At 42.2% G+C, this 15,123-nt stretch overlaps 2 protein-coding genes across 2 annotated transcripts; one reads left to right on the top strand and one right to left on the bottom strand.

The window, feature by feature from the left end:
* The first annotated feature begins 324 nt into the window (after positions 1 to 324).
* vps52 (VPS52 subunit of GARP complex) lies at positions 325 to 11,751 on the top strand. Its single transcript, XM_038966310.1, has 19 exons — positions 325 to 418; positions 1,018 to 1,105; positions 1,279 to 1,331; positions 1,492 to 1,567; positions 1,683 to 1,750; positions 1,979 to 2,154; positions 2,351 to 2,501; positions 2,635 to 2,735; positions 2,860 to 2,992; positions 3,242 to 3,433; positions 3,854 to 4,009; positions 4,199 to 4,317; positions 5,610 to 5,733; positions 5,814 to 5,909; positions 6,032 to 6,139; positions 6,457 to 6,522; positions 6,647 to 6,758; positions 9,850 to 9,968; positions 10,223 to 11,751. The coding sequence occupies exons 1-19, from the start codon at positions 329 to 331 to the stop codon at positions 10,367 to 10,369; spliced, it is 2,175 nt and encodes a 724-aa protein (XP_038822238.1). The 5' UTR covers positions 325 to 328; the 3' UTR covers positions 10,370 to 11,751.
* Positions 11,071 to 15,101, bottom strand: LOC120022429. The gene is made up of 6 exons (XM_038966319.1): positions 14,977 to 15,101; positions 13,618 to 13,661; positions 13,140 to 13,490; positions 12,789 to 13,058; positions 12,633 to 12,680; positions 11,071 to 12,495 (listed from the first exon to the last, which is right to left on the bottom strand). Exons 1-6 carry the CDS (start codon positions 15,003 to 15,005, stop codon positions 12,416 to 12,418), a joined length of 822 nt encoding a protein of 273 aa, XP_038822247.1. The 5' UTR covers positions 15,006 to 15,101; the 3' UTR covers positions 11,071 to 12,415.
* Between the last annotated feature and the right edge of the window lie 22 nt (positions 15,102 to 15,123).

Raw genomic sequence — 15,123 nt, 5'->3', positions numbered from 1 at the left:
AGTGTTTGAATGAGTGAGGGATTTGTGTGGGAGTGACAATGAAGTGTGTGTGAGTGAGTGAGTGTGTATTCGAGGTCTAGTGAGTGTGCGTAGGGTCAGTGCAAGATAGAGATACAATATTTAAAATATATATTTAAAAAAAATATACCAATAAATCAAATATACATCACCTTTAAGATCGTGTAGATTTGTCTAATAATTGTATTCAACATACATTTATTTTCAACTAATTTCAAAATGATCTTTATTTATTGTTTTTCCTCACGTATCCCGGGGACATTGGGGAAGAGCACACTACCTTTGTAGTTTTTTTTTAGGTTTGGAAGCTATGGCGGATAGAGCAGTGACTGCTGCTATGTCCGATGTAAACACAACTGTCAACTCAACGGCGAATTCCATGGCATATTTACAAGATGAGGTGACGTTATCTAACGATCCTGGCATACCATATATGTTTATGTTAACTTGACTGTTCGACGTCTATTTCTCTCTGTGTTCATTACATTGACAACACCAGCATAACTTACGTAGCTAGAGAACTAGATCATCGTCTGATCTGTCTAGTTAGCCAAGCTACTGTTATCTATCTATAACCAGCTACATTTCTGATGATTTACATTACCTGTAGTGTTAGCTGTCGTCGTCGACTGCATCATTCAGAGATGCAAGGCTAGCTAACCAGGCACTGATGTATTGCTATTATGTTTAAAGCTATGGTCCGGGGCTTCGTTCCTGCACCAGGGCTAGCAAGTTATCTGCTAAGATGACCCATACCCCAGAAGTCCCCATTGGCCCCAAGTCAGAGTAGACCAGAGCCCTAGACTTTTTAGGGGCTAGGCCTCAGAGGTGGGAAAATATAAAGCAACTGTCTAAAACCTGCAATTGAAAAGGCCTATTTAAGTAGCTAGCGAAGTCTTTACTCTTATGAATGGAGTAGCTAGCTAGCTAAATTAATTGTTATATCTTCCTTTACAAAGTACATCAAAGCCATGTCAATTTACTGTCATTCTTTAACAGATGAAGCCTGACACAGATGCCATGGCCCCTCTCAACCTGGGTGACTTGGACTTGACCACAGATGAGTTCATCTTGGATGAGGTGGACAGTAAGTCCTTCAGAATTATTGTCTTTTCAATTAAGTAATGGTCATATCATCTGGTAAAATTTGTTCATAGCCAAATAGTAATTTAGCTAATTAGTTCAGTGTCTTGGATAAATGTAAGAACAGACCTTTTATGGAGATTAAATTAGCTACTTTCCTTTACTTCACCCCCCCAGTTCACATACAGGCAAATCTTGAAGATGACTTGGTGAAGGAGGCACTGAAAACGGTAAGATCATGGTACCACGGCTGCACCATGCATGACCCTAAACATCAACACATTTCAGTTTCAATTTTATTTTCGGTTAGTTTTCATTTTATAGATTGTATATAAGGCTACGTTCCATCAACGGATGGTTTCCTTTCATCTGAATCTCTGTTTCTTTCAGGGAGTTGACCTCCGGCAATACTCTAAACAAGTGGAGGATGAACTTCAACGGATTGAACAAGCCTCCATCAAAGACTGTATCCATTAATGTCTTGAATGATTGTGTGAAAGAATTAGTGCTTTATTTATGGTAATTCCTGATAGATACAGTAGTTCACCCTGATATGTAATCTTTGACCAAGCTTGTGTCAGATATCAAGGAGAGCCAGAATATTGCCTCTCTGCACAACCAGATCACAGCCTGTGACTCCATACTAGAGGTGAGTGGATGATTTCCTCAATCAAAAGTATCAAGTGGCTTCAGAAGTCCATTCTAAACGGATCAACATTTTTGCATGTGCAGTTGTTTGAAAGAATGCTTTTGCAATTTCCTGGCAAAAATATGTAACGAAGCCATTGACAAATCTATTTTCTCCCGCCTCTTTCTTGCTCTCTCTCTACCTCCCTCTCTCTCTCTCTATCCCCACCTTTCCCCTCTCTCTCTCCAGCGAATGGAGGGCATGCTGAGCGGCTTCCAGAGTGACCTCTCGTCCATCAGCAGTGAGATCCAGACTCTGCAGCAGCAGTCGGTCAGCATGAACATGCGGCTGAAGAACAGGCAGGCCGTACGCAGCCACCTCAGCCAACTGGTGGATGAGCTGGTGGTGCCCGGAGCTATGATCCAGTAAGGGAGTGTGTGTTTTAGTGTTTTATACAGATTTGTAACGATACATGTACCTGTATGGTTTTAATGGGAGAGCACATGTCATATTGATGTCTGCAACGAGAAATGTACTTGACGGTCTCTATGATGTTGTAAGTGTTCCTACGGGTAAGCATGTGTTCTAAGAACTGTTCCCCACATGTTGTTCGGTCTGCAGGGTAATCTTGGAGAGCCCGGTGACAGAGCAGGAGTTCCTTGAGCAGCTCCATGAGCTCAACAACAAGATCAACTTTGCCAAAGAGCTCAGCTTCAGGGAGACTTTGGCCTGCTCTGACATCCAGGACATTGTGGACCGCCTCAAAATCAAGGTGAAGATACAGGGAGGGAGAGAAATAGAATGGGATGGGAAGAGGAGAAGGAGATATAAGCGAGGAATAATGGTGTGGAAGGTAACGGAGCAAAGATATTGTGTATAAAACTGGCTTTTATTTTGTTCCACAGGCTGTCACAAAGATCCGAGAATTTATCCTGCAGAAGATTTATTCCTTCAGAAAGCCCATGACCAACTATCAAATCCCTCAGAACACCCTCCTCAAGTACAGGTAATGATATAGGCTTATAACAGGCTTCAAAACCTTCCACATGTTTGGATACCTTCAAACAGACTAAAAAGTACCACCACAATCATGTATCTACCAAAATCTTAAATGTTTCTTCGTACTTTAGGTTTTTTTATCAATTCCTCTTGGCAAACGAAAGGACAGTGGCCAAGGAGATCAGGGATGAGTACGTGGACACCATGAGTAAGATCTACTACAGTTACTTCAAGTCGTACAGCGGCAGGCTCCTCAAAGTACAGGTGAGCGAATGGCACAGGTGCTAAGGGAGTGAAGGAGTTAAAATGCCTTCTCTTGGTTTATAGGCTCAATATACAGTACCTTCATTTAGGTTGTCACTGTGAATTGTTCTGGAACAGCTTGCTGCTATAATGTACAGCAAGGGCTATGTTGTGTTTGATGGTACATTTTCAACAGTGTCGAGTATCATATCAGTCAAATTAGCTGATAATATTTAATACCGTTCGCGTAACATCTTTCTCTGTTGACAGTATGAAGAGGTGGCAGACAAAGATGACTTGATGGGAGTGGAAGACACGGCCAAGAAAGGTTTCTTCTCCAAGCCCTCCCTGAAGAGCAGGAACACCATCTTCACCCTGGGCCAGCGGGGGACCGTGCTGAGCCCTGCCGAGCTGGAGGGGCCCATCCTCATCCCCCACACTGCCCAGAGAGGGGACTGCAGGGTGAGACCACTGGCAGAGCTGTACAACCCAAATCAGACCGTCCAAACTATGCCATGTACTACTGCTCGAGAGTAACAGACATTTTGAATGAAATGAACCTACCTTTTATTATAAGATGTTAAGCACTACTCTGAAATCATTTGAACATGCATAGAGTATAAGGTTGTGAGGTGAAGACACAACGCCAACCCTAAACATCTAGATATCGTTAAGCTGTACTGCTCCAACGCACCTGTGCTTCTCTCACTACCTTCTTGTCACCACACACACATCTTAAAGGAATGCACAACGGCACAACTCAGACCACAGATTGACAGTTAAACGCAATGCTTCGCCGAAAAGAATGTGGACTCCAGTTATAATGTTAACATTGATGTAGATTATCAAGTCACCCAACCAGCCTTCTTTGTCCTCTCTCAGTATCCCTATGAGACGCTGTTCCGCAGTCAGCACTACGCCCTCTTGGACAATGGCTGTCGAGAGTTCCTCTTCCTGTCTGACTTCTTCATGGTGGCTGGAAATTCTGCGCTGGACCTCTTCAACAGCGTCATGGGAAAGACGCTCAGCTTGTTCCTGGTATGATAAGACTTTTCACCAAAGCATTGCTGTAAAAGAAATCGTGAAGGCATAACACAGCGTTTTTAACAGTGCAGGGCTTCTTTTTGTGAAATGATCATGATGATGGTCTCTTATGATACGACTAACTCTTTCTCTAACGTACCTATACCCACCTTTCCCTCTCATCCTCTTTCCTTTCCCCTGCAGAAGAGCATGTCCACCTATGTGTCGGACTGCTACGACAGCATCGCCGTGTTCCTGTGTATCCACATCATCCTGCGTTTCAGAGCCATCACAAACAAGAGGACCATCCCAGCCCTGGACAAGTTAGTAGTACTCCATCAGCGCAAAAACGCCATACACTTTTAACTTGGAGCATAATGCTATAGACTTATCCTATTTCCTGCAGTATGCTATACACTCACCGGACAGTTTATTAGGTACCCCGTTCACGAAAATGGATCGCTCCTGAAGACAGTGAGCCACATGGCCGTGGCTTGCTATATAAAGCAGGCATACAGGAATCCAGGCATTCAGTTACTGTTTGATTGAACATTAGAATGGGCAAAACGAGTGACCTAAGCGACTTTGAGCGTGGTATGATCGTCGGTGGCAAGCGCGCTGGATCCAGTATCTCAGAAACGGCTGCCCTCCTGGGCTTTTCACTCATGACAGTGTCTAGGGTTTACCGAAGATGGTGCGACAAACAAAAAACATCCAGTCAGCGGCAGTCCTGTGGACGAAAACAGCTTGTTGACGAGAGTGGTCGAAAGGGAATGGCAAGAATCGTGCAAGCTAACAGGCCACAAACAGACAAATAACGGTACAGCAACACAGTGGTGTGCAGAACGGCATCCCAGAACTCACAACTCGATCCTTGTCACAGATGGGCTACTGCAGCAGACGACCACACTGGGTTCCACTCATATCAGCTAAAAACGAGAAGCAGCGGCTCCAGTGGGCACGCGATCACCAACACTGGACGATTGAGGAGTGTAAAAACATCAGCTGGTCCGACAAATCCCGGTTCGTTTTGCGTCATGCTGATGGCAGAGTCAGGATTTGGCATAAGCAGCATGAGTCCATGGACCCATCCTGCCTGGTACAGGCTGATGGCGGTAGTGTACTGGTGTGGGATTTTTTTCCTGACATGTGTTAGGTCCCTTGTAGAATCCATCCCCCGAGGAATTTAAGCTGTTCTGGAGGCAAAGGGGGGTCCGACCCGGTACTAGATGGGTGTACCTAAAAAAACTGTCCGGTGGGTGTATATGCTATAAGTAAAGGGAAAGTCCGAATTGTTAACTTATGATACAGTAGTCTTTTTACTGTACATACTGTAAAATGTAACGTTTGGGGCCTGACATGCTGATGTAATTTTTTTCATGAAAATGGACCTGAGTGGCTCAGTTGGTAGAGCATGGCGCTTGCAATGTCAGGGTTGTGGGTTCAATTCCCACGGGGGACCTGTACAAAAATGTATGAAAATGTATGCACTCACTACTTTACGCCGTCTGCTAAACGACTCCATGGATTTGATACAGATTTGTTCAATGAAAACACATCTTAACTCAGAATCCACCTTTGATGCTTATGTGACTGTTTCTCCGTGGGTTGCCAGGTACTGGGATGCGGTGCTGGAGCTGCTGTGGCCCAGGTTTGAGCTTATCCTGGAGATGAACATTCAGAGCATTCGCAACACGGATCCTCAAAAACTGGGCGTGCTGGACACCAGACCACACTATGTATGAATACACACACACAGATGTTTTATGTATCATTATCTAATAATACCAGACAGTTGTTGACACCAGTTGTGTTTCAGATCACACGCAGATATGCAGAGTTCTCTTCTGCCATAGTCAGCATTAACCAGACATTCACCAGCGAGCGAACCCACACCCTCCTTGGCCAACTGCAGGTACACAACTAAACAATAATAAGAACAGTAAGACCGTAGAAATAGTGGGGATCCTACAATAAGCATAAACATTTGATATAGTGCTTTGTGTGATTTGATATAGCTAACACTGGTATTTTCAGGTTGAAGTGGAGAACTTTGTCCTGAAGATGGCTGCAGAGTTCCCTTCACGCAGGGACCAGCTCATCTTCCTCATCAACAACTATGACATGATGCTCAGTGTACTCATGGTGAGAATAACACAAGTTTAAAACCATAAACATGAACGATTCACTTATTTACCCACCTGAAATTACTCCTTCATTCAGTCATTTACATTAAAATGTTAGTCATTTAGCAGACTCTCTTATCCAGAGTGACTTACAGGAGCAATTAGGTGCCTTGCTCAAGGGCACATCAGTAGATATTTCACCTCGTCGGCTCTGGGATTCGAGCCAGCGACCTTTGGGTTACTGGACCAATGCTCTTAAACGCTAGGCTGTGTCTTGTGAATATACAGAATTTAAAGATGTCATGCTGTTTTCCTCTCTTTCTCTCCATATCATAGGAGAGGGCAGCTGATGACAGTAAAGAGGTTGAGGGCTTCCAACAGCTCCTCCAGGCCAGGAATCAGGTAAACCTGCACAGGGATTCTGGGAAATTGAGTTTTGTCATGTGTGGCAGATTCACAGATAGTCAGTTTACTCAAAGTATTTACTCCAATGAAATGTTCCCCTCTTTCTTTCTCCTTTCATCAGGAGTTTATTGAGGAGATTCTGTCCTCTCCCTTTGGTGGCATGATAGCATTTGTGAAGGAGAGCGAGGCGCTGACGGAGAAAGGGCAGCTGGATAGACTAAAGAATGACGAAGGTGAGTATAGAGAAAAGATGCAGACCCTTTTATAATGGAATTCTTTGCCGAATGTTTTCATGATTATACAGTTGAAGTCGGAAGTTTACATACACTTAGTTTGGAGTCATTAAAACTCGTTTTTCAACCACTCCACGATTTTCTTGTTAACAAACTATAGTTTTGGCAAGTCAGTTAAGACATCTACTATGTGCATGACACAAGTCATTTTTCCAACAATTGTTTACAGACAGATTATTTCATTTATAATTCACTGTATCACAATTCCAGTGGGTCAGAAGTTTAAATACACTAAGTTGACTGTGCCTTTAAACAGCTTGGCAAATTCCAGAAAATGATGTCATGCTTTAGAAGCTTCTGATAGGCTTATTGACATCATTTGAGTCAATTGGAGGTGTACCTGTAGATGTATTTCAAGGCCTACCTTCATACTCGGCGCCTCTTTGCTTGACATCATGGGAAAATCAAAAGAAATCAGCCAAGACCTCAGAAAAAAAATTGTAGACCTCCACAAGTCTGGTTTATCCTTGGGAGCAATTTCCAAACGTCTGAAGGTACCACGTTCATCTGTACAAACAATAGTACGCAAGTATAAACACCATGGGACAACACAGCCGTCATACCGCTCAGGAAAGGCAGGCGTTCTGTCTCCTAGAGATGAACGTACTTTGGTGCGTGAAGTGTAAATCAATCCCAGAACAACAGCCAAGGACCTTGTGAAGATGCTGGAGGAAACCGGTACAAAAGTATCTATCCACAGTAAAACGAATCCCATATCGACATAACCTGAAAGGCAAAGTCTTAGCAAGGAAGAAGCCACTGCTCCAAAACCACCATAAAAAACCAGACTACGGTTTGCAACTGCACGTGGGGACAAAGATTGCACTTTTTGGAGAAATGTCCTCTGGTCTGATGAAACAAAATAGAACTGTTTGGCCATAATGACCATTGTTATGTTTGGAGGAAAAAGGGGGACGCTTGCAAGCCGAAGAACACCATCCCAACCGTGAAGCACGGGGGTGACAGCATCATGTTGTGGGGGTACTTTGCTGCAGGAGGCACTGGTGCACTTCACAAAATAGAAAGCATCACGAGGAAGGAAAATTATGTGGATATATTAAAGCAACATCTCAAGACATCAGTCAGGAAGTTAAAGCTTGGTCGCAAATGGGTCTTCCAAATGGACAATGACCCCAAGCATACTTCCAAAGTTGTGGCAAAATGGCTTAAGGACAACAAAGTCAAGGTATTGGAGTGGCCATCACAAAGCCCTGACCTCAAACCTATAGAAAATGTGTGGGCAGAACTGAAAGGTGTGTGTGAGAAAGGAGGCCTGCAAATCTGACTCAGTTACACCAGCTCTGTCAGGAGGAATGGGCCAAAATTCACCCAACTTATTGTGGGAAGCTTGTGGAAGGCTACCCGAAAGGTTTGACCCAAGTTAAACCATTTAAAGGCAATGCTACCAAATAATAATTGAGTGTATGTAAACTTCTGACCCACTGGGAATGTGATGAAAGAAATAAAAGCTGAAATAAATCACTCTCTACTATTATTCTGACATTTCACATTCTTAAAATACAGTGGTGATCCAACTGACCTAAGACAGAATTTTGACTAGGATTAAATGTCAGGAGTTGAGAAACTGAGTTAAAATGTATTTGACTAAGGTGTATGTAAACTTCCGACTTCAGCTGTACATATAATTGGTTATGTTTATGATAGAGATACATTTGTTTATGCAAATGCCTGTGCATTTACCAGGGCCAAGATATCCTGTGGTGTGACACAGGGTTCAATAATTGGAGCTTTGTTATTCCTAATCTATATCAATGACTTTACTGCTGGGTCTTCTACGGTACTTCCCCTTCTCTTTGCTGATCATACCAATTTGATTTTATCACACAATAATTTTGATTCACTAATTAATGAGACCAACTCAGGTATGGCCACATTTTCTGAATGGTTCCAGATAAATAAACAATATTTAAATGTTTTTTAAAAATCCTACTTAATTGTATTCACTAGTAAGAATAAGACATATTGTAAAATAAGAGCCAGAATCTCAATTGGTGGGAATGAAATTGAACAAGTCACATCCACTAGATTCCTTCGATTTATAATTGATGAAAAGTTATCCTGGAAAGATCATATTCAATTTGTCTGTAGCAAAGTACTGAAATCTGTACCAATATCTAATTTACTGTAATATTGTCTGGGCCAGTACATGCCTCCTACCTACACAAATTACATCTTCAAGACTAGCCACCTCCTTTAATTACCTGGCTTTACAATTATGCACTTTCGTCTACAAATACTCATACCTCCCAGACAGTTTACCAAAACCCTTCAATGGATTCTTCCAGGTTAATTCTGAAATCCATCTATATAACACAAGACACTGTGATAACCTTCACCCTCCCCATAGTCAATTCTCTATCAGATACAGAGGTACCATACTCTGGAATTCTTATCTTCACATTGCCAAAATATCATCATCCCTCAATAACTTCAAGTGACGACTGGGGGTCCGCCTGATGAACCAAACTACCCAATAAGCCCCTCTATGTAGCCTAACTCTCACACTCACATGCGCACGGACACACACACACACACACACACATTGTTTTTGTATACTGAGTATATCATGTACAATTATAATTAATATGCTTTGTTTAAGTGATTGAACACTTTTTTTTTTTTTTTTTTACTTACATTTGTGATGTGGTTTTCATATCAGCCCTTATGGACTTCCAACCTCATCTGCACACTCTCTTTTTTACCAGTTTTTATCTGTACGGTTTTGTCTTTCACTTCTTTTATTTGGTGCGAATAAATGAAACCTAAGAATATGCCCATTTCCACGGTAACCTTCTCTTCTACTTTTCCTTCCTATCCTGACTCATTGTTTATTTACCTCTACTGTTTGGACCGTTTGTTTCTACTCTCCTGTGACACAGCTTGTTGTTTGACTTTCCACCATAACAATTGTCTTACATTTCTCCCACACCTTTTCACACCCATGCCTCCCATCTCTAAACTTATATTGTTTTTTTCTTCCCCCCCTTTTTCCTTCTTTCTTTTCTCTTAGCCCGAATCACCCAGCTGGTCAGGGGTTTCTCCAGCACATGGAAACAGTCTGTGGAGGCTCTGAGTCAGGACGTCATGAGGTCCTTCACCAACTTCAAGAACGGCACTGGCATCATTCAGGTACTGCCCTCTGTGCTTGCTCTAACGGATGCACTGGCCGAAAACACGTTCTAAACCAGTAATATAATTGTATGTAATTAAAGGCTATACAGAACGTTTGCCCCTAGGGGTGCTCTTGAGCCAAAAGGGGTCCCTTAAATCGACAGATATGTAACATTTTTAATATTTAGGCAACCGTGAGCCATGGGCTGTTATTGTTTTATTTTTTTAAAGCTTATTATTCAACTTTTGACTGCTGTCCTCCTATCCTCCAGGGGGCGCTCACTCAGTTGATCCAGTACTACCATGGCTTCCACAAGGTACTGTCCCAGCCCACCTTTCGCAGCCTGGCCGTGCGCTCTGAGCTCATCAACCTGCACCACCTCATGGTCGAAGTCAAGAAACACAAGCCCAACTTCTAACTGGACACTCCAAGAGTAGACTTAGGAATGATGTGATGGATTAAATGAAGGAGCTCAAAATCTGACATGGCCTGATTGGAAACAAGTGAAAGAGTATATCCCTTTGCTCGTGACATCACTCCACTGATTTAAAGACTGTATTGCGCGTGGGAACCTGTCGTTTATGATTTGACGAATGTCAATGGGTAAGGTGTTGTGTAAAAGTGCTACCTTTTATTTCATGGGTGCTGGGTTCTTTGTTTTTTCAGGAGGGGATAAAGAGACAGATAGGATGAGGGAAGGTTCAGTGGTTATGGGGATTGACAGGAGAGATTATAGAAATCAAAGGCTGTCAGAAGAAACGGGGTAGATGATCTATTCCATTCAGGGGTGCACGACTCGAGTTGTGCTTGTTTTGGCTTTCGTCTTATCACATAATTGAACAATTACTGGTTTATGCGTGAACTCACTTGGTTTTCCAAGTATAATCCAGGCTGGTTAAAAGGCAAGGGCAAAAACCACCAAACACTGCGGCCCTCAGAGCTGTGCACCCCTAGTTTATTATGAGTTTGAGAGGGAGGAGCAGGAAAGGGGAGGGATTGGCATCTCCTGGGCCCCTGTTGTGTTCTGATGTGTATACTGTAACTGTAGATGATAACATATTGGAATGTATTAATTTAAGTGTAATATACTCGCAAGGCTGTAAAGGACCATCACATGGCTGTCATTTTCAATGCTTTATTTAACATAAATTAAGATTACATTGCTGTTTTAAATTGAACACCAAAACAACTCACACTTTCATTTGATTGTATGATATACTTTTTTGTGTATATAATGCTCATACAAATTGCCCTTGCCCAGTCATGTGAAATCCCTAGATTAGGGCCTAATTAAGTTCAATAGACTGATTTCCTTATATGAACTGTAACTCAGTAAAATCGTTGAAATTGTTGCATGTTGCGTTTATATTTTTGCTCAGTATATATTACTATCATAGAATATTTACAAACACTGAACTTCCAAACTAAACATGGTGCTTTCAGGTTATTTGTACAAATCAAACCCATTAAAGCTAGAATCCTTAAATGAAACAATAACAAAGCAGCCACCCGCCTGTGTTTTGGTAAGAAGATAAGGGATGAACCTGGAGAAATGTAACCACTCAAATCCATAGAGAGAGCTATGGTGCCAAGGACTGACCATCCATGATATCAAAATTACAGGTTTAACATTTGCATTCTTTACTAACATTGGAGTAAAACAAGCATGTATTTGGGGTTCTGATATATACATATACGTTGTATTCTTCAAGAATTAATGGGTATATCATTCATTTAGCAACTAAGGATTCCAGTTTTAATGATGTGGAGTGAATAAACAACGTTTTAGGATGATTTAAAGAGAATGAGTTCATTTCAACTTTTAATTGTTACTGAATTGGATTGACCCAAACTCTGTAGAATACAATAGTAGGCTATACAGTGAGAACTCAATGTGACCGTAGCAGAGAAAAAAAAGGGGCGTCACCCTGAACACAATTGGCCGGTTTTACGGACCCAGATTAAACCTAGTCCTGGACAAACAACCACTTTCGAAAGAGATTCTCCGTTGAGCATGCTTTTTAGTCAAGGACTATAATTAAACTGCGTTCAGGAAACTGGCTGAACCATCTTTTATTTGAGGTAAAAGGTGCACTGGAGCCCACTTCCCAGACTACAACCAACATTTTATTAGCCTTTGTTATATTTAACTTTTGCTTAGCGAGGGGTAAGCACTACGCCACTCTGATTGGCTTACATGGCCCAAGGGTGTCGCAGACTCTACATGTTGAATTGGGGAAGAAGACCACCACACACAACCACACATCAGGTGGTCCCTAACAACATACCAAGGTGACCACATGCGATAGAATGGCCACATACTGCTTTCAGACAACCATCGGCCCAGTATGTCTTCCCTCTATGCCTATAGACCAAAAATCACTTTCAATGGATGAAAGTGCTTTTTAGTATAGGGGTTTGTTTATTTGGTTCTGGGAAACTAGCCCAAAAGGTTTAAACCTTGTTAGAGATGTTGAATCAGAGGACTGATCAGCAGGACAAAAACAATGAGCAGAGAGGAGGACCTGTAAACAGTCGATTTACCTAGAGAGACGGAGAAGAGAGAGAGAACTTGTTCAAAATGTACTATTATTGTCCATCAGTCTTCTACAGTGTCATGAACTTGGTATACTTGCCTTGAATAAGTCATCTCAATTATTTAATTTACTTCAGTCTCTTACCTACAGGTTTGTCCTGGATGTGGATAATCTTTTGAGTTTTAGCAACTTCTGTGGGATACAAAATGTAAAATGTTAGCAGCGGTTGAATGTGTTTACAGATACATCACAAAAAAATAAGCAAAGTTTACGCATTAGTATTTGAGGCCATTTTATTACCTTCCACTGTGAGTTGCACAGTGCTCACCGAAAGCCCATGGGAATCCAGCACTTTATAAGTCCCAGAGTTGTCCATCCTTAACCCTCTGAGGATCACCACCCCTTCAGCCTCCTCAAGACGACCCCTGTTGACCTTCTCGTCACCCCTCATCCACAGGACCTTCCACTCTGTGCTGTTCCTCCCTTGGAAGACCACTCTCATGGCCTGTGGAGTGTGGAGCTTCAGGACCAGGTCTTCACCCATGCCCATTGACAGCTTGGACTTATGGTCTGGAGACAATAAGGAGAGATGAGGCTAACGAAATAAAACAACTATTTCAGCTCAGGTCTGACCTGTAGATCTATCCTTACCATAGACTGAGAGTTGGACACTCTGGATGAACACCCGCCTTTTCCTCCTTGTCCTGTCAACCACCATGAAGCTCTCGTAAAGCCCCACATCCCCAAACTGCACGTCGCGCAAGATCAGAGAGCAGTCGCCCTCCCAAAGCTTTTCCCCAGGTACCTCCAGCCGCCCCTCAAACTCGCTGGCCTGCCACTGTTGCTCCCCGTATTGCTCAAACACGGGCGCATCGGGTGTCTGCCATAGGACGTGGCAAACTGGGACGTTGTCTAGCTGGGACTTCCATTTGCAAGGAAGGATGGCTTGGCTTCCAACAGGGGAAGAGATGGAGACAGGGCCAGAGGGCAGGAAGGAGGAGGCTGTAGGACAGAGATGGAACAAATGTCTAGAAAATCATATACATTTTTGTTATGTTATTATTATTATTATTATTATTATTATTATGTACTCAATTAGAACTTGTGGATAGAGTTAATTTATACTCACCAACACAGCCCACAATCCACAGACAATGAAGATGTATAACATGTCTAAAAAAAAAAAAAAAAAGACGGATAAGGGGATTTCATGATATATATACAGTACCAGTACCATGCAATTGTGTTCACTGTCCCTAGCTTATTTCTACCCATACCATAACCCCACCGCCACCATGGGGCACTCTGTTCACAATGTTGACATCAGAAAACCGCTCGCCCCACACCATACACCTGGGCTGCGGTTGTGATGTCGGTTAGACGTACTGCCAAATTCTCGAAAACAACGTTTTTGGTAGATACATTAAAATTAAATTCTCAGGCAGCAGCTCTGGTGGACATTGCACGCTCCCAAAACACTTGAGACATCCGTGGCATTGTGTTGCGTGACAAAACTGCGGTCTTTTATTGTCCTCAGCAAAAGGCGCAATTGTGTAATGATCACGCTCTTTAATCATCTTATTGATATGCCACACCTGTCAGGTGGATAGATTATCTTGGCAAAGGAGAAACGCTCACTAACAGGGATGTAAACAAACATTTGAGAGAAATAAGCTTTTTTGTGCATATTAAACATTTCTGGGATCTTTTATTTCAGCTCATGAAACATGGGACCAACACTGTCAGCAGCATATCTGTAGACACTTCTGCCACACCTTCATTTATGAAATGGGGGGTGAAAAACATGCTATTCTCATGCTTAAATTCAAGGTCAGAATAGCATAGAGAGAAAAGTGCATGAAAAGGGAATTATGTTCCATTTATGCGTGCATAACTCGGGACGAAATGCACCCCTTGATGCACAGCCATATCATTATATCGTTATATTATTATATAACAGCATTATGCAAAAACTGTAAAACAAAAGCCACAATTAGAAAAAAACGAAATATGTTTTACTTTCATATACTGCAAAATGATCTCAAATATTTGTAAAGTTTAAACCTCACTAGCATATTTGGCACTTGATGTGAAATCAGTTTCGTTTTGCCTCCTGTAGGCGTTTCTAAAATAGAACGATATAGTTTCAATTGAGTCTCTATTGAGACTGGCTGTGAGCCCTGCTCTGAAAACGAAACTTGATGAATATTGCGGTGCTAAGGAACCATGCATCTCATCTAGTAAACAAACTTGTCCACACATGATGACATCCACCAAGAAATGCATACATCTCCTCGTTTAAATGAGTTGCACGATGTGAGCACATAGCCTAGCGCAGCTCAGTGAATTAGAACAGTCAAGAAGCAGTTAAACAGTATCAATCAGACTGCAGATACAAATGCATTTTTTTCTATTTCACTCTAAGAATTCTTTCGATTATGTGCTAAATAATATGCAAATTAAAATTAAATACATATGTGTCTCTTACCGGTCTCGGTTTATGCCATGCATTTTCATTGCAACAGGCTGCTAGTTGGTTGACTCCTTCAGCTTCCAAGTTGTGAGCCTGAGCAGCCGCAGCAAGCAAGGCAGTGCAAGCCCCAGCCGCGTCATCTGAGCTACCAGAAACGAAACC

The sequence above is a fragment of the Salvelinus namaycush genome, chromosome 27 (genome assembly GCF_016432855.1).
Source record: "Salvelinus namaycush isolate Seneca chromosome 27, SaNama_1.0, whole genome shotgun sequence".
NCBI classification, from domain to species: Eukaryota; Metazoa; Chordata; class Actinopteri; order Salmoniformes; family Salmonidae; genus Salvelinus; species Salvelinus namaycush.
The sequence above is the reverse complement of the archived record's forward strand: the minus strand, read 5'-3'. Positions and strand labels throughout refer to the sequence as shown.